This window comes from Hipposideros armiger, unplaced genomic scaffold, assembly GCF_001890085.2.
Source record: "Hipposideros armiger isolate ML-2016 unplaced genomic scaffold, ASM189008v1 scaffold_181, whole genome shotgun sequence".
In the NCBI taxonomy this organism is placed as follows: Eukaryota; Metazoa; Chordata; class Mammalia; order Chiroptera; family Hipposideridae; genus Hipposideros; species Hipposideros armiger.
This window is the reverse complement of record NW_017731531.1, coordinates 983977-1007586: the sequence shown is the minus strand read 5'-3', so window position 1 is coordinate 1007586 and position 23610 is coordinate 983977. Positions and strand designations below refer to the sequence as shown.

General features: G+C 38.9%; 2 protein-coding genes across 3 annotated transcripts in view; both read right to left on the bottom strand.

The window, feature by feature from the left end:
• Positions 1 to 244: 244 nt before the first annotated feature.
• On the bottom strand, positions 245 to 2925 carry RPS13 (ribosomal protein S13). The gene is made up of 6 exons (XM_019652525.1): positions 2832 to 2925; positions 2634 to 2682; positions 2361 to 2439; positions 1375 to 1544; positions 857 to 957; positions 245 to 323 (listed from the first exon to the last, which is right to left on the bottom strand). Exons 1-6 carry the CDS (start codon positions 2852 to 2854, stop codon positions 290 to 292), a joined length of 456 nt encoding a protein of 151 aa, XP_019508070.1. The 5' UTR covers positions 2855 to 2925; the 3' UTR covers positions 245 to 289.
• Positions 2926 to 7032: 4107 nt separating this feature from the next.
• The window catches only part of PIK3C2A (phosphatidylinositol-4-phosphate 3-kinase catalytic subunit type 2 alpha), a 99352-nt gene continuing 82774 nt past the window's right edge, over positions 7033 to 23610 (bottom strand). For both annotated transcript variants that reach the window (XM_019652552.1, XM_019652553.1), the window contains exons 23-33: positions 22557 to 22693; positions 20189 to 20358; positions 19469 to 19625; positions 18739 to 18848; positions 16456 to 16663; positions 14684 to 14808; positions 13090 to 13207; positions 12929 to 13001; positions 12494 to 12603; positions 12281 to 12406; positions 7033 to 10101 (exon numbers count right to left, since the gene is read on the bottom strand). In XM_019652552.1, coding sequence (XP_019508097.1) covers positions 9919 to 10101; positions 12281 to 12406; positions 12494 to 12603; positions 12929 to 13001; positions 13090 to 13207; positions 14684 to 14808; positions 16456 to 16663; positions 18739 to 18848; positions 19469 to 19625; positions 20189 to 20358; positions 22557 to 22693 — 1517 coding nt within the window. In that variant the 3' untranslated portion in view covers positions 7033 to 9918. The remainder of the gene's footprint in view (positions 10102 to 12280; positions 12407 to 12493; positions 12604 to 12928; positions 13002 to 13089; positions 13208 to 14683; positions 14809 to 16455; positions 16664 to 18738; positions 18849 to 19468; positions 19626 to 20188; positions 20359 to 22556; positions 22694 to 23610) is intronic.

Sequence of the window (23610 nt, the reverse complement as noted above, 5' to 3'; positions counted from 1 at the left end):
GGAAACATTTTTCCTGTAACATTAAAACAACTAAGTCACTACTACTTCCTAGTTTCTTCCAGCACCCCTATACCACCTAAACTGCTCAACTTGATGCAATTATAAACGGATGCAACAATGGATGCTATCTTATTGCTCTGCAGACTTACACAATTCTAATTCTGCTAAAACACACTTCCAAATCAAAAAAGAGCAACATATACGAATCACTGATAATTTTTTAAGGAAAGAAATACAAAACATGTTTCTAGTTAAACAATGATTTTATTCCTTGAGTACATAGACAAATTTATGCGACCAGGGCAGAGGCCGTGGATGACTCGCTGAAAAGGAAAAAGGAGGGGAGAAGACGGAATTAATACAGGTCCTCCATATTCATCCATAGAATTTCCCAGCTAATGGACTTATTTCCAAACAGCTAAAATAAACCCCAACTATATTAAGTGCACCAAACTGCTGAGTTCTTGAATCAGTTCATTGTGCTGAAGCATAATGAATTAAGATGCTCACTCAGACATCCAAGGAAGAACTGGCCAACATAAGGAAAAAACCTTTCTGGTGGAAACTGCGAATGTTTGGAAATCAATCATCATAGTGAGCAACTGACACAAAAAAGAAGACAACATGAAAACCTGGGAGCAGTAGTATGAACTGGAATTTTACCCACTATCTAAAGTTTCAGTGGAACACAGCCAGACACCCACATATTTATGTATCATCTATGGCTGTATTCCTGCTATAGTAGCAGAAATGAAAGAGTGGTTGACCATATAGCCACGACCTAACACCTTACTAACAGTCCTTTTACTCTATTTACTTTCTGGCTAACTTGTTAACAAATAAGGCTGATACTTACTATTTCCAATTGGGGGGGAGGACTCGTTTGGTCTTATAATATCGAGCCAACCGGTGAATACGGCTCTCGATCAGAATCAGACGGAATTTAGCATCCTTATCCTAAAAATAAAAAAATTAGAATTCAAAAAAACTATTCAAACAACTAAACATTATCAAACACTATTTATTAACAAAGGAATATATAGACACCATGCACTTTAATGAAAACAGTTACCCTGTAATAGAATCACAGGCCAGGGTTCATGTGGCTACCTTAATTCCTTAAGGGAATTTAGTTTCCAGAAGACCGAGAAGGAATGCTTTGCATAACTCGGCAAATAAACACCTCAACATTTTCAATCAACTGAACAGACTGTCTAGAGGAGGCCAAGACCATCCCGCCAATCTCTTCCAGAATTTTTATTTCAAAGCAACTTTAGTGTGACCAGATTTTGTCCTTAACCACCTTAGATAATCCAAATCCAAAGCATTACATTTTACTGAAATAAATTAGAACAAGCAGGCCTATGCGCTTACCTTTCTATTTCTCTCAAGATGCTTTCGAACGGCAACAGCTTTCTTAATTAAATGGTAGAGATCCTCAGGAAGATCAGGCGCAAGTCCTTTGGACTTAAGAATTCTCAGGATTTTATTGCCTGTCACAAAACGTACTTGTGCAACACCATGCGAGTCTCTCAGGATCACACCTGAAAATGAAATAATATGTTAGAAACTGCGAATGTTGGAAGACCATCATCATAACGAGCTTGCTGGATGGACACCAAAGCTAATTAAAACCATCTATAAAAGTTTATTAAGAACATCAGATCTTCTAAGTATTTTATGTACGTTATTTTCCTTAACTCTCAAAACAGCACATATGACTACTTGACAATCTACTATGTACTTCCTATTGTGTGTGATACCCCCACTAGATCATCAAGTTCCAGGAGGGCAGATATTTTGCCCTTTTCCGACTACTGTATCCTCAGCTTTCAGAACCACATAGCAGGCACACATTTGCCGAATGAAGCCACTTGCAAAGTCACACACAGCTGAGACTCAAATCACACCTAACTGAGAAACTGTGACAAGGGCTGTGAGTCCAATCCCAACTCCTTCATTCAACAGCTGTGTGATTTGGGGCTAGTTCTATAACTACACTGTGCCTCCGTTTCCTCAGTTGTCAGGATGGGTAAAACTACTAGCATGTATTTGAAAGTATTGCTGTTAGAATTAAACGAGGCAAGTATATGTCAAGTTCTTAGAACAAGGCACTGAACGACAGTGTCTAGCTCATAGTAAGTACTCATTCAATTTTGCAGCACGTGTTAATAATTTTATCGTCCGAGTGAGAATTTGAGAGTTCAACAAGTGACGACCAGGTCTCGGTCATCAACAGTAAAGCCAGGAAAGAGGGCGAACGGTTTTCTAGGCACGAATGGGGCACATTCACCCCAGTCTTTTTTCAGCAAGTTAGACGAGGGCAGGCGGAAGAGGCTCCATTCCACAAACGCGCTCACCGATCTGTGAGGGAGTCAGCCCCTTCTTAGCCAGTTTGTAGATCTGCTCCTTCACATCATCAGATGTCAGCTTCAGCCACTGTTTGTGGGAAAGAAAGGGCCTTAGGACGAGAAACCAGGGACGGCCCCTGCGCACAGCGGTCCCTCCACCCTCAAAGTCGCGCTCCTCGCGCACACATGGCCCACACAGCCCGCATGCCGGCGTCACTTCTCCGGAGCAACGAATGGCATCCTCATCCCCCCACCTTCCCCCGAGCCCCGCACGCTACTTACGGTGGGGACGCTGCGGCGGTACGGCAGAGCCGACTGGGACAGGCCCTTCCTGGGGAGAGAAGCAGTCTTAGGATAAAGAGGCAGTCCGCGCCACATCATCAACCCAGAACATCATCCCCTCGACCCGCTGCCCACACTCCTCCCTTCCCCCCATTTCCACGGCCGTGCCCTGCAATTTGCAGGGAAATCGGAGCTCACCCGGGAGCATGCATGCGACCCATGATGGCGGTGGTCAAGCAACGAAAAAGAGCGAGGGTTGTAAGAACTTCCGGAAGCCACCCAGCACTCAGGAAATGACCTCACACGTTCCCGCTTCATGCGGGAGGCGGGGTTACGCTGCGTGGCTCTCGGCGTCCGCGTAACTGCATATCCCGAAATGCATTTGAATGGGGGAGATTTCTCAATCCACAGGACTACACATCCCGGCGTGCATCGGCCCTTGAGGAGGCTCGTGGGTGGAGCGGAAAGTTGAGCCCTTTTCCAGCGGGACCTGTACACTTCTGGAAGTGCTGCTCAAACCAAGATAGTGCAGGTTCGGATCCAGGACTGGGAGTCGGCATGAAGCCGACAGCTGCAGGGGGCGGTGGACCTAGTCCCTGTCCTTGGAAAGGCCGTTATCTGTGCCCCCGACACCACAGAATTTGGGTGCCTTAAGTTCAGCCATACAGTTTGATATTGTTCATTCAGCAGCGCCAGTCCTTATCTTGGTACTAGAAACCTCGGTGGGCTTCAGCCCTTAATATGCTCAGGTACAATACCATGGTGATAAGTGCCTACACTTGAAGTAATTAATGGTAATGATTAACACCCAGCCAGAGCTAATCCTAATCTCACAAGGGAGGGATCACTGACCAGGGAGAAGTACCGGCCCAGGGTTTTGATGCAGGCACTGGCGGGGCCCTACCCTCTCTCTACCCCCACCTGGCACCCCTCCACACTTTTTTTTTTTTAAAGATTTTATTGGGGAATTGGGGGATGGGAACAGCATTGGGGAATCGGGGAAGAGTAACAGACAAGTTGATGTCCTTTTGTTCTTCAGTCTAGTTGTGGAGGACGTTGCTTCACTGGCCCAAGTTGGCACCATCATTGCGCTCTTCCCTGGCGAGGCAGATCAGTCGCCAGCTTCTGGACGGCCGCTCACTGCGGCTGCTGGCCACTCTCGCTGGCTGCTGGCTACACACAGTACCCATGGCAACCCACTGCCACAGGGGCTGCAGCCTACGCCATCACCAGCGACTCACGGCAGCCCAGCTCCAGGTTGAGCTGTTGTTCAGCATCTTAGCTGTGGAGGGCAGTGTCACTGGCCCTCATATGTGGGATCCGAACCCAGCCTCTGGTGTCCCAAGCCAGCTCTTAACCAATGCGCCACTCGGCCGGCCCCCCCTCCACACTTTTGCTCACACTGGTCTGTGGCGTGCTTGGCTTGGTGGGGAGGAGTGTTGGGCAAAGCCTCACTGAGCCGCGTGCCGGAGTGAGAGAGTTGAACGGAGGGGGTTTAGGGGGAGGAGGAGACGCTTTGGAAACAAGACTGCAAAGGCAGGAGCTAGATATAGGGAGGCGAAGGGAAGTGTGGAGGATGGTGGAGATAAGGAGGCATTTGGGCTTCTTGGTAAAAGGACCTGCCACTGAAACTCTTAGGATTGACTCAGTGCTGGTAGGAAGGAATGCGTTGAAAGCATGGGCAAACGAAGGGGCTTGTTCAAAAACATGGGGAGGGAGGGAGGTGAAATCAATAAATGACAGCCGTCAAGTTTGAACTGGTGAGATTTTGAAACTAGGTACTAAATCATCCCGCCTCCCCTACTCTTTCAACCTGTCACTACTATTTGATGAGTAACTTTCCAAAGCATTAAGAATTTCACTCAAGGGCTGGCACGTTGGTTAGGAGTTAGTTGGCTTGGGACACCAGGTCTGAGCAGCAGGGCACTGGTTCGGATCCCACATGAGGACCAGTGACGCTGCGCTCTCTACAGCTAAGATGGTGAACAGCAGCTCGACCTGGAGCTCGACCATGAGTAGAGGCAACAGCGTAGGCTGCAGTGAGGCTGGCCCGCAGCTGGCGTGAGCTTTTGTGAGCTGCGGTGAAAGGCCAGCCAATGGCCACGGGGCGACTGCCTCACCCGGGAAGAGCACAATGATAATACCAACGTGGACCAGTGAAGCGAAGTCCTCCACCACTAGACTGAAGAACAAAAAAGTACAGCAACTTGTCTGTTCCCCTCCAATTCCCCAACAAAATCTTAAAAAAAAAAATTTCCTTCAAATTGGGTAATCTATTTTTCCTAGCAAAGATGCATTCTTATCGTTAGCCAAATTTACATCTTCAGCCCAGATATGGAATAGGTTTTAAACATGGCTCCAAATCCCAATCCTCACCCCTACCTACCCACTCCAGGTCCCTTTTCAGTTAAACACTACCCATTTGATTTTTCCTTTTTGTCTAATTGCCATTAGTCATCTCAGCTCTACCACAAAAATGTCACATTCACTTCTCTCCATTCCCACTGCTATCCCCAATCCAAGCCACCAGCTCTCATATGGGCAACTCAGTGGTATCCCAGCTGTTTGTACTTTTACTCATGTTCCCCTCCACCCCAAACACATATAACCCATTCTCCACCTAGCAGTCAGTGATATTTTAAAAACGTAAATCAGATCACTTATTACTCCCCTGAGGTTGAGCATCTTTTCATATGATTGTTGGCTATTTTGGAGAAATGTCTATTCAGTCCTTTGCCTATATAGAAATTGGGTTGGCTCTCTGCTGTTTTAACCCTACCAGACTTGAGGCCCTGAACCTAACTGCCCCCTATACCTGGGCTCCTGAGCTTTAAAGAGAAAAAACCAACATGATATAGAAAAATGTTAGTTACATGCAAACAAGTGGTTGGAATAAGATGGAACTTGGAGACACTGTAGAAAATAGGTCTACCTTTCATCTAGCGCCAGTATTCCACCTTTGTGTGCCAATCCACCCAGCAGGATGAGCCTTGTTTCACACAGAGGTACCTCTTGCAAAGTGAGCACCAGATGTTGCTCTTCACCTTTCTTGCATGGATTGTTTGTAAGACACTCCAGGATTTTGCTTGTTGTACCTGGAGTGCTTTTCCATGCACACAACACAGACATGATTAGAAATTACCGAAAAATCAGTACAGCGGTCTGGTAGGGTTAAGTTCTTTATACATTCTGGATATCAGACCCTTATCAGATATGATTTGTGGCTATTCTCTCCCATTCTGTGAGTTGTCCTTTTACTTTAATATTGTCCTTTGATGCACAAGTTTTTAATTTTGATAAAGTCCAATGTATCTATTTTTCTTTTGTTGCTTGTGCTTTTTGTCAGATTAAGAAACCCTTGTCTAATCCAAGGTTACAAAGATGGACACCTATGCTTTCTTCTAAGAGTTTATAATTTTAGCTATGTTTAGGTCTTTGATCCATTTTGAACTAATTTTTTTGTATATGTTGTAAGAGTCCTACTTCATTCTTTTGCATGTGGTTATCTAATTGTCCCAGCACCATTTGTTGAAAAATCTGTTCTTTCCCTATTGATTTTGTCAGTCTTGTGTCTTTCCTGGATCATGATTCAAACAAACAAAATAACAAAATAGTTGTTATAGAAATGAAAAATACAACAACCAAAATTAAGAACTCAGTAGATGAGTTAAACAGTTGAAGAGAGTAGTGAATTGGAGAAGTCATCAGAACTGATATTACTGATCCAGAATTAAGAATCCTAAATAGAAAAAAATAAAGATACCTGCACCTAGGCACATCCTAGTTAATATAGATAAAAAAATATATAGATTAAATAAGATTAGCCCCAAGGTAATGACTGTTGAAGGTATCTGATGGATTCATTCATGGAGTTCATTATACTGTTGTCTAATTCTGTATATGTCTAAAATTTACATGATAAAGAGTTTCAAAAGAGTATGGGTGAAATAAAGTTTGTTTTTTTGTAACAGAAATTGAGTTCATCACTCCCAAGAAACTGGCTCTAGTTGTTTAATTTATTGCTTTTCATGGTCTCTGGGCTCTTTTACATGTTACAGTATGGTATAGAATTGACATTCCCCTGTTGTGTAGATATGTCTATAACATGGCTGTTACCACACTATTTAATATTTAAATAAACTACCAAAAGCCAGGGACCATACTGAAGCATTTCACTTCTATGAAATGGTGATGAGGCTCTAGGAACGTGGCAATTCAGACCTTCAAAGAACCACACTTAGAAATCAGACACTCTATTTGGACATCTTTAGGGGCAACTGACAGGCCAGTTCTGAAATTCAGCATTATTTGAACCTAATAAACTCCTGGGTGAGATGCAAAGAACAGCAACAGTGAGCTCAAAGTTTGGAACCAAAAATGTTAATATGTAGATAAGAAATGAAAGCAGTGTTCCTTTATTCCAGAAATATTTTAATACAATCATAGTACAGTTACGAAGTCACATCCAATCCACTGAATATATTCAAGGTATTAATAAAATATCATACATCTTTATTCACTACCTTAATATAATTAAAGTATTTGGTTCTTATAGATGAGACTAATTGCTATATTCATTCATATTTGCACTGCTAGTCAAACCTGCATGTAAGTAAATCTTTTGATTAAAGATAAAGAGTGCCGCTTTAGTCCTTTTTTATCTGAAGTATCAAAATTGACTGTTTCCTTTTTTAAATGCAACAATACTTGAATCCTAGAAAAAATAGTTATCCCATTTAAGGCAAGATATTGAAAATTTTATACAACTTTAATTTGAAAACATAAAAGAATACTTTATCAAAGGTCATTCATGCCTTAACGTTTAGATACCTATGATTTTTATAAAGGCAATAATAAGAATGTCAGTGCAAGTTCATACATTGGGTTCCTCAGTAGAGAAAATAATAGCTTCTTGGAGTAAACCATTATTTTCAAGTCCCAAAACACTGCAAGAGGAAAGAATTCTTCTGGTGCAGGACTTACGTGTAGCGTAATTATTTTTATTCGATAAAGATACAAAACTTTGTGAGTATACATAAAAATTAGTGTCTTGGCCGGTTTGTTTAAACTTTTGTTTGATTTACTTTAATGCAAGCTTTAAAAAAATGTTAAAAAAAACAACTGATTTAAAATCTATTGATAGTAGTGCAAAAAGGCGCCTCTGCCCCCCACCCCCCTTTTTTTTGGTAAGGGCTAAAGATTAGTATTTCACAAAGAAATAACTTATATTAAAATATATGTTAAGTGTGTGTGGTATTTTAATGACCAAAAAATGCACAAAATGAGTTAAATTAAGAGAAAACATTACCACTTGTTCTGAACTCTGTTAACTGTACAGTATTAATCATAATATACACTTTTAGATAAGAATCCAGATTTCTTATAATTGAAAAGTGACATCACATTTTCTAGTTCTATTATTTGTGCTAAGAGACACTGCAATAACGAACTACAAATAGGCAGTATACATTGAATTCAATAATGACCTTTTACCAAAACTGTACTTTCATTTTACAGTGGCTAAGTGACAACTCATGGAATGGAATTAGGTCTCAAAAGTTTAAATGAAACTATCTAGTACTTCTTTACATTTGCAAAGCTACTTATACACTTTATGAAAATGTTAACTATATGTGGAAAAAGAAAATAAACGATGGTGACATTCATATAGCATACTCACAAGGTTTCCTACAAATGGACCATTAGTGTTAGGCACCAAAAATTTCAAGTTTTTGTTTTTTGTTAAAAAGTCCGTCCCATTGATACATCCTCAACTCTTCTATTTCTGCTCTGCAGGTATCATCACTTTCGTTAAACATTTGCACAGTTTGTAAAAATTCTGTTCTGGACAACTGAATTATCCTTTCTTGGTATTCTTCATTGCATATTTTGTCAGTTATCTCACAGCACCGAGATTGCTACAATCTCTAATTTAAAAAGCGAATTTCTATTTTAGCCATGAGAATATTGTATATTCTTAACTGTGTGAAGTTGAATGAATAACTATAAAAACGAATATTATTCTTAATGGTTGCTGTAGAATAATTTCAATCATGTCCCTTATGATTCTGAATCATATTAAGTAGAGTGATTTACGTGAATGTACAATGTTTACAAATGTCAGTAGGACAGCTTACAAGACAAACTTTGCCATCAAAATCTATATTAAAATTCAATCTGGACCCTAGAATTCTTGTCCTGGGCCTCTTGTGAAGAGTCTGACCTACGCATGGAGTTCTTCTACCAAACAGGTATGGGAAAATGGGTAAACAATTTTCACTTGTTTAATGCAGGAGTGGAGTATAGATATACGGAAGCGAAACTACCAAACTGCAACTCACACTCCTAGGAATAAATGTAGGATTGTAACGGAATGATGGAATTTAGTGTACAGCTACATCAATGAATCTCATTCAGTTACTGGGCAACAAAAACAAATCAAATGGCTGACTGTTTAAATAACTAAGTCATACATCAGGAGTAGAGAAAATGATCTTTCTATGGGAAAAATATACTATACTAGTATATGCTAGTAAATATACATAATTTTTTGTCTTGAGTAAGTTGAAAGTGAGTGAAAACTACTTACTAAATATTTATCAAGTCAGGAAAAAAATATCAGAATGAAGTGCCAGGGAAGCCTGTGAAGTGAAGGCACCATTATTTACAACTTCAGTGATTGGCACTTAATTCTGAAAAGGGCTTTAAAGACATGAATAATAAAAATCAGTATTATTTCCCCTTACTTCTCTAAACTACTTAGTAGTTCTTAACATAACTATCTATTGTTTGTGCTTTGCTTTTCAGCCCTGTGAACAGCAGCTGCGTTTTATGGTAACACCCTGCACCGTTCCCGTCCTTTGGTGTTTGCAAACATGCACAGTGGTAAAGGCTGCAGAAGGTGCAAAAACACGAAAACAAACATGCTGTGTCTGTGTAAGAAACAATGCAAACTACACCAAACTAAAGCTATGACTCTGAATTAATCACGAGAGGATGAAATCCTTCACCAACTCAAAGTCTTTTTCAGGAGTTAATATATATTAAGTTTAGGGTTTATAGCATTCTATATAATGACTTTAAAACGGCAATGTCTTCAACAAATTCATAAAAGTTAGGTATGTGACTGTTGGTCCAACACGTGCTGAAATGCAGCAAGTACATTTACTTTACAATTTCTGTCCAAATATAAAAATACTATACAAAGTTCTCAAGTGTATGTGTGTGTGTGTGCGCGCACATATTTATAACTGTTTGTGCTTCCAAAGCTCAGACATTCACTAGCTTATAAATAAGTTGCAGCAGTCAGCTGATACCACTTAACGGTCTCTTTGCTCAAGTTGAAATCTTTCAGAGGCAGGGTTATTCCACCCAAGAAAAAATTCTCCCGCAGCGATTCAGCACTGAGTACACTTAGTTGAAGTTTTCTCTGTCTCAATGTTTCTTTGCTATATCCACTGTACACAAGCTACAGCAAAGGCAAAAAAGAAACAGAAAGTTACAAATTATTTGGTTTCTTGGATTATTTTAAGTAAAAACATAAGCGAGATTATTAGTCAGACAGTGACTACAATTAATGACATTTGATTACGACACATCTGGTGGAATTTGTCTTATACTTGAGATATATTTCAGGAGTCTTGGATTGTATTCACATGCTTCTGAGTGCCTGACGTAGCAATGCACAAAGTAGAAATTATTGGCTAAAAACTAAAAATATGGTTTTTCTAAGATGGAGATATGGAGAAGAGAAAAGAAATTACTTTGGCCGCATGCATTAAGATGATATAATAGCTGGAAAATGAGACTGGAAGGAAGTAGCTGGGATAGCATAATTATAATTATTTTACAAAAAAATGAATTAAAGCTTCCTTTTGCTGTCTTTTTTCTGTTGGATTTTTATATAGCATGAAATGATAATTCCTGAGTATCCATAATTCAATGCAAATTCACCAACTATAAATTCAGTTTACACTGAATCTGGAGTTTCACCCACCATATTCAACACTTAGAATTCTTTTTTATTTTCTTCAAGAAAGCCTCACAATAACTTCTGAGAAACATTTTCTTAATATAGTCCTTCTCACTGTTTGACTTATAAGAACTAATAAACTGAATACATTTCATTTTCTTGAAAGTACAATACTAACTAGAAAAAAGCCAATACTTTTTCGGAATACCAATTGGTCTTCACCAAACATATTATACGCTTTTAAAGGGCTGAAACGATACACTGTGATTTTAATAAATGTATAACCTTGATGACTATTCAGAATTATTTGCCCTCAGATCTCTATCCAGACATTTTGTGTGGAGGTAATGTTAACGCACACAAATAATGTGGCGTTTATCCTAAAGAAGTACGTACTTGACTAAGGTCAGTGGGTTTTAATAGATGAGCCATCTACATCTAAGTTGACTGACTCTAGTAGCTAAGCAAAGTCACGGCTCTGCTCCGCACTGTTCGGCTGGTGCTTTGCTTACTGTCTTCTGTTTGGAGCACTCTGTTTAAGAGGGCTGCTCACAGACCACAACACATTAGAAGGAGGGGGATTTTGAAACTACATCCTATCAGGCAAAGGTGAAGGTTCTGAAGATGTTTTAAAGGAATAAACAGGAAGGGCATTTCAACTTCAATTACGTGAAGGGCTGCCATGTAGAAGTAGGAAAAGAGTAGTTCAGTGTGATTCCAACAGGTACAACTGAGGCCCACAGAGGCAAACTTACATGAAGGGAGATGTCAGTTCTGTGTACAAAATAATCTAAGAGTTGGAGCTGCCCCAAACAAAGTGGATGGCCTGGAAGTATTTCAGCAGACTGGACACCTTTCTAGAAAATGCTGTAGAAGGGGTTCAAGCACTGGAAAGGCAGAAGAATAATGGCCCCTAAGATCTTCTTAAAAACCTAAGGTCTAGGGCCAGCCGAGTGGCATGTTGGTGAAGGAGCTGGCTTGGGACACCAGAGGGCCCTGGTTCGGATCCCACATATGAGGGCCAGTGACACTGCCCTCTACAGCTAAGATGCTGAACAACAGCTCAACCTGGAGCTGGGCTGCTGTGAGTCACCGGCAATGGCATAGGCTGCAGCCCCTGTGGTAGTGGGTTGCCATGGGCTACCATGTGTAGCCAGCAGCCGGCGACTCATCTGCCTCACTCGGGAAGAGCGCAATGATGGTGCCAACTTGGGCCAGTGAAGCAACGTCCTCCACAACTAGAAAAAAGAACAAAAAAAGGACAGCAACTTGTCTGTTCCCCTTCCCCCAATTCCCCAACGCTGTTCCCATCCCACAATTCCCCAATTAAAAAAAAATCTTAAGGGCCGGCCGAGTGGCTCAGTTGGTTAAGAGCTCGCTCAAGAGTTTGAGCTCTGAGCAACAGCGGTTCGAGTCCAGCCCGAGCTGAGCAGCCGCTGAGCTGCCAAGCAGGATGGCTCAGCTATTAAAAAAAAAAAAAAAAAAAAAAAATCTTAAAAAAACCCCAAAAAACCTAAGGTCTACGATAGAGGTTCAAATCTGCATCACTTTGTTAAATGTCACTGGACTGCTACTGATTTGCTTTACTAGTGCAATAAATAGTTCAGCAACCAATACAAACATTTTAAATTTCAAACAAAAATCTAGGAATTTTTTAGAAATGATTTTAACTTACCATTTCGTTGAATGTTGGATTCCTAGTTTTTCGTGAAATTTTGGTTTTACGTTTGGATGTTTTGTGGGTATCTGGAAGCAGGTATGTTTTGACATATGGATTTGGGTCAGCCCCATCTTCAGTAACCTATAAAGAAAAGCATTCCCTTAACAGTAATGCTTCCTACCAAGGTATGGGTTTCCTCTATAACCATCATTATTTGTAATCACTCACAAGATCTTTGATGTGCATCACCATGATGAAAAGAGTACCATTTCGGTAAGAGACAGACAATTTCACTGCTCCTCCTATTTGGCCTGGAGTTGGACTGAAGGGACCTGCATCTGAAAATATAAATATGTTCATGTTTATTTTCTCTTGCTTGCAGTGGTTCGAGCTGCAACAAAACATTTTTGCTTTAACTCCAGGACCGTAACATGTGGGGTTAAAAAGAAGGGCAAGAACCTAGCCACTGGATACATACTTCAGTAATAGTAGGAAAGTATATTTATCTAGAAATACACTGGCTTAGAAAGAATACCCTCCTCTCATTCTCGCTGAACTACAGCTAGTAACTCTACTGTCATAGACCACATCCACCGAGAAGTTACAGAACTACAGACCATAGGGAAGCCATGGACTATCAATAAAGAAAAAAAAAAATCTCACCTGCAGACCTAGCTATGCCTTCAGCTTTCTCATCGCGAAGTAAAGGGTGAAAAAAAGTACAAACAAGATCACACTAAGATAGAAGAGGAAAGAGATCCATTAGTTTAAATATTATATAGCACAAAAAAACCAGTATGTTATTTTTCAGTTAGGACATTCACCTCTGCTACATCCGTTGAAGCACTCATCAAACTTTGTAAGTAACTGTTTAATTCAATTTTTCTTTTGGCTGCTACATCTTTTATGTGTGTTCTTCCTAGAACCATCTTATTAGGAAAGCTACAAAAGACAAACAATAACAAGTGCAAGTGAGATTTAAATTATTTCATCTGGAAGTATTTATAGAATCAAGTACAATATTTACTTAGAAGTAGTTTTTATATACTTAAATACAAAGTAGAGTCTTAATCCACTATAAAGTAAATTTTGTGATTTCTCTTCAAAGTACTAGAGATGGAATAGTTCAAGTATCCATTATTCTTTTATGAACTGTTACAAAAAGTATATGGTTTTGCTAATTTGCTATATTTATTACTTATTTTCTACTTATTTGTTCTCAACATTAATCATTCACAAATATTTTATGTAGATCTTATCCTCCAAAATAATCATTATTCAGTCAGCCATAGCTATTGTAGATACCAGTAAAATCACAAACGACATATGGCCCAAATCAAGATAATCTGAACTCTGCTTATTGTGGTGGCTGTGGAAAATGAGACTGCACGTGGAAATAAACTCTGATACCCACTTTGATGCCTCTTTACTTTTGAAATCTAGTCTGAGAAGAATATGAGGAACTTGACACAGGAAATCTATGAGTCATTAAGCTACATGAAAACTGAGGATTTCCAAAGGGTATCAGATACAAAAGTAAACACTAAGAGGGCCAGCCGAGTGGCTGGTTGGTTAGGAGCGCGGGCTCTGAGCAGCAGGGCCCTGGTTCGGAGCCCATGTGGGCCAGTGACACTGAGCCTTCTACAGCTAAGATGGTGAACGGCAGCTTCAACTGGAGCTGGGCTGCTGTGGGTCACCAGCAACGGCATAGGATGCAGTAGGCTACCACGAGTGACCGGCAGCCGGCGTGGGCAACCAGTGGCCGATGGGAGCTGCCATGGGCCGCTGTGAGCGGCCGTCCACTGGCCGGCAACCTATCTGCCTCGGCCGGGAGGAGCGCAATGATCATAGTGCCAACGTGGGCCAGTGAGGCAGTGTCCTCCACAACTAGACTGAAGAACCAAAGGACAGTGGCTTGTCTGTTCCCCTTCCCTGATTCCCCAGAGCTGTTCACTCCCCCCAATTCCCCAATAAAATCTTTAAAAAAAAAAAAAAAAGTAAGCACTAAGTTTCTGATTAAGTCTCAGTGCCTCAGCTTTTTATTTTTTGGAGGAGCTCTGTATGATCGTAATAGATTATTTCCGGTGATTTAAAATCTGATTTTTTAAAACCAAGAGTCCAAATTATTATCTTGTGTTGCTTACTGTGGTAAAGATAACCAATTTAAAGCTTCAACTAAAATTAGAAAGCTAGAAAATCCCACATGTTAAGTTTAAGATCTTGATCATTTATTCACTTACTCATTCAACAAAAACTTAGTTACTTGTCTATGGCTACTACTGTGATACAAACGAAAATAAGTCACATATGGTTCATAGTCTTTTACTAAGTGTTAACCCAAAGCTTTTGACCTATACTTGATAATAAAGAAATTGTTTCCTATAAAAAAAGGATTAATGTACATGGATGGAAACATACCCTGGTAACTTCCAAAGTGGAAAAATAATACTGAGCTTGTTGTGAAGTTCTTGAAATTCGTCAAATGTCCGGAACACAAATGAGGGCTCAAGCTGTCCTTCCCTCAAAATTCGAACTACATAAATCTGAAAAGAAATGACATTAGATTCATAATAAAACCTTTCCTGACAGAAAAATTTACAGCTTGACCATTATATGTAATACCAATGCTTTTAACTTGGTAATATATGTCACCAATAGGAAATAGCAAATATAAAACACACCGTAATTTATATCACATCCAACTACATTCTAAGAGTGACCTTAACCATTGTAATATATAGAAACAAGGACTGGAAAAGGTAGAGTCAATGGAATTGTAACAGCTACATACTATGTCAGAGGGGTAGTAGTGTAGCGGAGGGGGATTATCACTTTGTGAGGGGTGTTAATGTCTATTATATTGTTTTGTACACCTGAAACTAAAAAAAAAACCTAGAAAGGTAAAGTCATTTCATTTCCAGGATTAAGTATAATAAATGTACTTCCAAAATTTATAAATTTAATACATTTCCAATGAAAATATTAATAAGCTTATTTAAGAGAGTAAATGAGAAAAAAGGCAAAATTTATGGCAGTTAGGTTATGAGGGAAACGTATCTTACTGGATATTTAAACTGTTATAAAGTCACAGTACTTTAAAGAGTAAACTGTTGTGCAGAAAGATCAGGTATACCTACAGAAGAAATGAATTCAGGGATATATATAAACTTAGCGTATTTAAAGGTGACATGAGAAATCATTGTGGCGGGGAATGAACTACTCAATAAAATGATATCAGGATAAAACACTCAGTAAGCATACAAAAATTCACTAGTAATAAAATAGGCAAAAGTTAAAATAATAGTAAAGTCGCTTTCTAAAATTTATCAACTTGTCAAAAATTTAAAGACTGACAGTGCTGCAAAATATTAGCACAAGGGTGAAAAATTACATCAAAAATGATGATATGGAGCAGCCGGTTAGCTCAGGGGGTTAGAGCACAGTGCTCATCACACCAAGGTTGCTGGTTCGATCCCCTCATGGGCCACTGAGCTGTGCCCTCCACAACTAGATTGAAACAACTACTTGACTTGGAGCTGATGGGTCCTGGAAAAACACACTGTTCTCCAATAAAAGTTTAAAAAAAAAAAAAAAGAATGATAATGCTATACTACTGGATGGTAGAGAGAAGCGTACTGAAGATCCTGGTTTTTTTTTGTTTGTTTTTTAAATTTGTGTGTTACTACTTCAAGAGCTCGCTCAAGACTGCAAGCTCTGAGCAACAGGGTCACCGGTTCGATTCACAGCCCGAGCTGAGCTGCCGCTGAGCTGCCAACAGATGCCAGGATGGCTCAGCTAAAAAAAATAAAAATAAAAATAAAATAATAATACTTCATCTCTGGAGAGTAGAATGAGAACTTTTAAGACTGTTACTTTATATGCTTCTATATTGGTTGAATTTGTTACAATGAGCAAGCTTCACCTTTGGAATTAAGAGGAAATTGAAGATAAGGAAGGAGAAAAAGCAAAATAGTGAGTACTACCCTTTTAGTGTTGCCTGAAAAGAGGAGTATCATTTGTCCCTCAAGGTTTTAGAGCAAATTAGGAATGCTCCAAGTACATTTATTTTTGGACCATCTATGGAAGAGAAGCATAAAAAGGTTGAAACTTTAGCCGAGTCAGTAAAGGAAGCAAGAAAGGACAACAAAAATGCAGGCGTGGGTCTCTATAAGTACCTAAACCAAACTTACGTAATGTTTATCTGGGTTGTATTTCTTATGATAAGTAAAAACAGAGACTTCCTTGATCCGACCATCTTGTCTAAAGGAATACGTTTTGGGTGAAAATGAAAGGATGGGCTCATCATTGGAAGGGATGCCAGAAAAACGAAGCTGGGCAAGGTTGTGAATGAAGAAGTTAAACTTCGTGGCAATGCTTCCCAAACTTGATTCAATCAGCCTACAAATTAATCAGAAAAGAGGTTAACAGTAAATGTTCATAAGAACACATGCTCAATTCTTTTAACATAATAAAAGATAAAAAACACTTGCATTCCTTTTAAAATATTAAGCAGATTCTCACTTTTCCAGGGATCCCCTTTATTCTATAGGCCAAAAACCACGAAAATGTATCTCGCCCCAACAAAAAATGTTAGCACAAAAGTCTCTCTTCTATCCCATCCCACTATCTCTAAGAAATGAGGTTTGGGTACCTGAGCCATCTGAGGTTCAATATTAATTAAAAGCTATTAGGGATAGAGATAATTGGTAAAATGCCAAAAAGATGATTACATTATTTCATTCCCTTGTAATAAACGGGGTAGGTGACAATTAAACAGGTGTAGAAGGAAGCATCCAGAGTAATCCAAATTAAAAAAAAAAAAAGAAGGGCCGGCTGAGTGGCTCAGTTGGTTAAGAGCTCGCTCAAGAGTTTGAGCTCTGAGCAACAGCGGTTCGAGTCCAGCCCGAGCTGAGCAGCCANCTCTGAGCAACAGCGGTTCGAGTCCAGCCCGAGCTGAGCAGCCACTGAGCTGCCAACAGGTAGTAGGATGGCTCAGCTAAAAGAAAAAAAAAAAAATCTCTTCTATTAAATACAATAGTAGAATCTGGTATCAGTGTCCTTCAGACAATCATAACGTTCCTCAGTTGGGAAAAGAAATTTTGACAGGATGGGGAGTTTGGTGGAAATAAATTTGGAAGGAGGGCCTGGATAAAATATTTTAGGCAAGCAAAGGATACAAGAAGCAGCAGAAAGTGAAAAGAGATCCAAAAACAGAAGTGAGAGAACCTCACACAAAGCTTTTTGCCTTGCTATGCATAGACTGAACATTTGTGTCCACCAAAATTCATATGCTGAAGCCCCAACCCCATAGGGCCATTATGGGGTTAGTAATTAAGGTTAAATGATGTCATAAGGGTATCCTGTCCCAGTAGGATTAGTGTACTTATAAGAAGAGACAAGGCCGCTCATGCTTTCTTGCTCTATCCGTCCTTCATGTGAAAAAAACAGGGAGAAGGCAGTCAGTTGTCTACAGGGTAGAGCCCTCACCAGGAAGCAAAATAGCCAGCACCTTGATCTTGGACTTCCCAGCCTCCAGAACAATGAGAAAATAAATTTCTGTTGTTTAGGCCACCTGTCTATGGTATTTTGTTATGGCAGACCAAGCAGACTAATATATGTCTGCTGTACAGCTTTGCCCAGGGGAGCCAACGAATCTCTTTTAAAAAACAACAAAACGAAACGAAACCCATCAATACTTAAATTATCAGGATTAGTTTGGAAGGCTATACAAAAGTCGGCTTCCTTCAATTCAATTCAGCCCAGACTCTTGAGACTAGGGAAGTCCAGTCAGTGTTTTCTACCTCTTCTCCACTGAGAGGAAGAAGGCAAGAGAAAAAGGAAAGAAAAGAACATGAGCTCATATGCCCCTCTCTGCTGTGGCATTATAATGAGGTGGTTCCACTAGTCAGTGACCAACGTGGTCACCAGACAGAACATATTTTCCAGGAAGAGCTCCTTTTAAAGCAATAATGACAAGTTCAAATGCAATCATTAGTGTAAGTGTTTCAAGTACTATGTCATATAACAATTTACTACAGCAGAGTAGTAAATTTACTACGGTAGTGTTGTAGTTTGCTGTTTTAAGCACTTAAAGTATCCATGAAATTTGTTATGACAGAATCCTCAAAAATAGATTAGGACAGATACAATTTGAGGGGAAAAAACCTTATATTTGACACTGTAGAAAATGTTTCACAGAAATATTATAGTTCATAAATGGGATGTTCATAATTGAAATTATATAAATAAACCTTGAGATCATATTTTGAGAGAAATGATATGTTTTTTTAAATGCTATTGGAAAGCCTTTAAATTTATTCAGTAAATAAAATTTTAACAATTATTTGCTAATACTGTGAATCAATGTTTTCCTATAAATCAGCTTTTTGATATATAGCATTTGTTTATACTAAAGAAAACCAATCAAAGCTGAACTGTATGTACCTGCTCTAATATACTTAAACATGCCTTACCTAGTAAAGAAAATTGTGGCTTCTGCATCTGTAGTTTGTGGCTGAAGCGCATCTCTGACATATTTTAAATCTTGAATACTCGTAAGCTCTGGTAACCCCGAAGGAATCATCTACAGAGAGAGACAAAAAAAGTTTCTGAGTTAAATTTTTAGTAAGTTTGTTTCCCACCCTTCCTTAAATGCTGGCCAAGGAATCAGAACTAAATCAAACAAAAACAATCACAGTTTTGAGGAGTTTGTTAGTGTTTTAGAAACCTAAGTAATTCTCTTATAAAAAAACAAAATCGAGGCCAAAGAAGTCACAAAGTCAGTTTATGGAATAATAGGTGTAAAACCTGACATTTTGTCTGGTGCTGTTTTCACATCAATTTCAGTCTCAGTAATCATAGCGCGTTTTTGTTTGTTTTTACTTAATATATGTCCACAATCTGAACATACTCAGATGACTACACAAAACATCTACCAGTATCCCAGATGACACCCTCGGGGTCCCTTTCAGTTACTATTACTCCTCACCCACAGGGCAACTACTCTTGTGATTTGTTTTTTGTATTTTCTATAAATGGTGTCTGGCATGTTTCACATAGCAGCAATTTTAAATATATTGTCAATAACATATCTGACATTTGAAACTATAGTAAATTTTATTTAAAATCACAAAATATCCTTTTTAGATATTGAAACACAGAAGCATTAATATAAAATCAAGTGCTTATAAAGAAGAGAATTACCAGTGAAAGGAGGTTAAGAAAGAGGTTTGTTCGCTTTCTTATCAAGTTATAGGCCTGACAGCAGAGGTCCACAAACAACTGAAAACGAATGGTGGGCTTTTCACCCCCATTGATGACATACGCCATATCAGAGGTCAGCACAAAAGGAGCCCGATCCCTATTTAAAAAGAAAGTACACACAAAGTATTATTTACAGAAGATATTCAAACAGCGCTATTGCCATTATCACATGGTTATTGAACTGAGCTACCCAAGCCATATAGCAATTCCCAAAGGAGGCATCGGGCAGTTTTGAATCTGCGTTAATTCTTGAACATTCATGTTTTTAGGAAACTCATCATATAATCTCATTATTTAGATAGAACATACACATGAAACTTTTTCCCAATGTGATATTTATAAATCCACATGCCCAGACAGAGATCAAACACAGCAGTTACAAACAGAGGGAGAAAAATTTTATACTCATTGCCATTATACGAATGGGAACATTTCCAATAGGTACCAATAACTAGATAAAATAAAATACATCTTAATTCACTAAGCAAAGGTTATACACACATACTCATTCTTGTGGTAAAGTCATCTCTTAGGATGTTTTCATCCCCCGTTATGCTCAAAGGGAACTACGAGGCAAAGAACAGCAATAAAAAAGGCAAGGTTGGGACATTAGCTTGTGAACTAGGAAGTGCCTCTTTTCTTCAGCAACAATATTAGTACCTTTTGAAGCTACCAAACATCTGTGCATGGCCCAGAAACTTCCCGAAGTCAATGTGAAACATGTGTCCTGTGCTTCGAAGCATTATATTGTCATTGTGTCGATCACAGATGCCTAAAACATAGGTGGCTACACAGCATCCAGCACAAGAATAGATAAAATTCTCAGAAGCCTAGAGAATAACAATATATAATTATTTTTAGGAAAAAAATATTTATAAAGGAAGCAGGGTTACAAAGATCAAAGTAATTCATCGCTCTTTGAAAACGCTATTGTAATCCACTCTCTCAACAACTTATAAACTGGATTATGGTAACAAAAGCCAGCCTTTTCATATTTCAAAACAAAACACTCTTCTAAAGGTGGTTATGCCCCTTCTCTCTAGCTTTTGTCTTTTATAGTAGGCAGAGATGCCGCCAGGCCCTACGTCGGGTATGTGCTGCCTTTGAACACATTTTAAGCATCGTATTTGTGGAACCCCACTCCTCACAGGCTCTGCTGTTTAACACAAGTGGTAACACTGGTACAAAGGTTAATCTGAATAAAAGAATATTTTTCCCTTTTTTTGGCTTGTATGGAGGGTATGTGTAAAGAAAGCTTCTACTGGGTTGTTGGAAAAGTCATGACACATTTTTGCAATAAAAAACACAGAAAAAGTACGTCATGACTTTTCTGACAACCCAATATCTTTAAACATCAATAATATAATTAATGTATTTTCTTGCCCATTTGGCGAATCCTTATGTGTCTATGTGTCATCTGTTAAGTTTCTCAAAGCTGGGGACCTTCCTTTCACTTTGGTCCTGCTTGTCCTGGAGATTAAATTGCTAACATAATATCACACAGAAGGATACAGCAAGATACATACAATGAATATTTTTATCTAAAGCATGTGCATTTAGTTTATTCTCAAGATACTATATTTCCGAATGGAGCAGTCATATGGCTCTACATGTCCATGTGTTTAATTTTATTCTATACTCCCTCAAAAATCATTACTGATGATGATGATAGCAAATGTTTACACAGCACTTATCACAAACCAGGCACTGCACTACTCTCTCTCTGTTTCTCTTTTTCTCCCCCCGCCCACATTCACAGCATATGTATGTGCCAATGTGGGTATGTGTGTGTATGTATGTATGTATGTTTTATGCATGTATACATTAACTTATTTAAATCTCACAACAAACCATTAATGTAGGTACTATTATTCTGCCATTTTACTGAAAACACAGAGAGGTTATTTGCCCAAGATCACATAATTGTTAAGATTCAAAGCCACTCAATGTGGCTCCGCTATGCCACATTCTCTCTTACTTCGTACAGCACACAAAAGTGCCAAATGCATAAAAGACACTTAGTGCATGTTACCTGACCATGATTTTGTGTCAAACAACTTACCCGAAGTCACAAAGGAGCCAACATTACTATAAAAAAGTATTGGCTTCTGCTGCACTGCTTTCCCCAAACCACAAAGAAGAAAAGGAAGTGTTCTCAAACATTTCAGAAGACCAACAAAAGACAAAATTCCTCTACTTTCTTAGATCAACAGATAGTATTTGTACGTATTTATCTGCAAATGTGATACATTCATGATTTGACATAAACTAGGCAGGCAAATGGCATTAAAGCTGGGAGCTTACATCAACATTGAAAGTATTCTTGAGTTTTCTTTAGGCCAATTTAGGATCATTAGAGCCTTATGTCCTAAGAGATTTCCCTTTTCTCTTATGTATTCAAAAGTATACTAAAATAAAAAAAAATTGATGCCTCCAATTTTAACAGCTATCAATTACAGAATTTATGCTATGCAGCACTTCATATATATTAATTCAATTCTCACAATAACCTCATAGTACTGTAGTTTTATAGCCATAATATAGACTATAATATCATAACATATACTATAACATTTTATAGTTGAGATCATTGAGGCACAAAGAGGTTAAGTCATTTGCCTGAGGCTCAACAGATGGTGAGTGACTTGGGACCTGAATTCAAGCCTGGACAGTCTGACCCATAATCTCGCTCTTAACTACGACATGATGCAGACACTCTTAACACATTTCCAAAACTTTTTCCAAGATCTTTCTGAAATTTAACATTCTGGATTATATAAATACCTCTGTTTTTCTGGCCTCAAAATACATGTTTGGAAAGTTTTTTGGGTAATTTAGCATCAGTTTCACTCAGATTCCTGCCATTAAGTGCACTGTTTTTATAGTCTTTTCTTTCCTTGGAGAAAGATGCTGTTTTCACAACTTAGACTAAATGGCTAGTCACCGGAGCTGAAAAATAAAAGCACTGAAAACCTATGTAATACATTTTTTAACCAAGTTATATAGAACAAGGAGACATGCTAATCACCTTTTCATATTCCTCTTCAGAGGGATTGTATTTCCTCAGCCACTCGGCAAGTGGTTTATCTTTAAAGGATCCAGTGACACCGTACTCCACTTGGATTTTCCTGAGGGTATCTGAAGCAGGAACTAGTTCCACCATGCCTGTAACGCCAAAACATTAAACTAGGTGAAAATGCCTCCCAAAAGGAAGCCTCTATAAAATTTATAGCTTTCAAATCCTTGACATAAGACACCAGTTAGCAATTTTCATTTTTAAAAAATTAAGTCTGGCAGCCCACACTAGAAAACGTGAGCAATCCAAATTATTTATTTTCCGAAGACCTACAATGTAAAAGTTAAATTTAACTATGAGACTCTATAGTCATATATCCATGAGATATCCCCCCAAAGAATAAAAATGTTAAATACAAACTAGATGACACTGACCTCCTTAATAAAATTACTTGTAAGATACATGCTGTCTACTTCACAAAAAACTGTCTTGAATCATATATTTGGGCAAGATAAGAGTGTTTCAGAGTACATTAAGACTTTTCAAAGAGAAGAACAGATTATGATTGTCCTTGTGACATGATTAAGTCTCAAGTAAGTGTTTTGTCTTCCTAACTACGAGTACATGCCTGGCTGGACAATTCATTTTTTGTTTTCCCTATAATTCCTTTAAAACAAGCATCAAACAAATTCATTATGGGACATCTACACAATGGAATACAATGAGGTAGATCTCTATGTGCTTATGTAGAAAGATCTCAAAAATATGTTTTTAAAGACAAAATCCAGAGGGAGAAGTGTGTTTAAAAGAAAGACTTTGGGTTTGTTTTTTTGTTTGTTTGTTTGTTTGTTTTTTAAGCTGAGCCATCCTGCCACCTGTTGGCAGCTCAGCGGCTGCTCAGCTCAGGCTGGGAATCGAACCGCTGTTGCTCAGAGCTCAAACTCTTGAGCGAGCTCTTAACCAACTGAGCCACTTGGCCGGCCCTAAAAGAAAGACTTTCGGCCAGCCAAGTGGCGCGTTGGTTAAGAGCTGGCTTGGGACGCCAGCTCTGAGCAGCAGGGCCCCA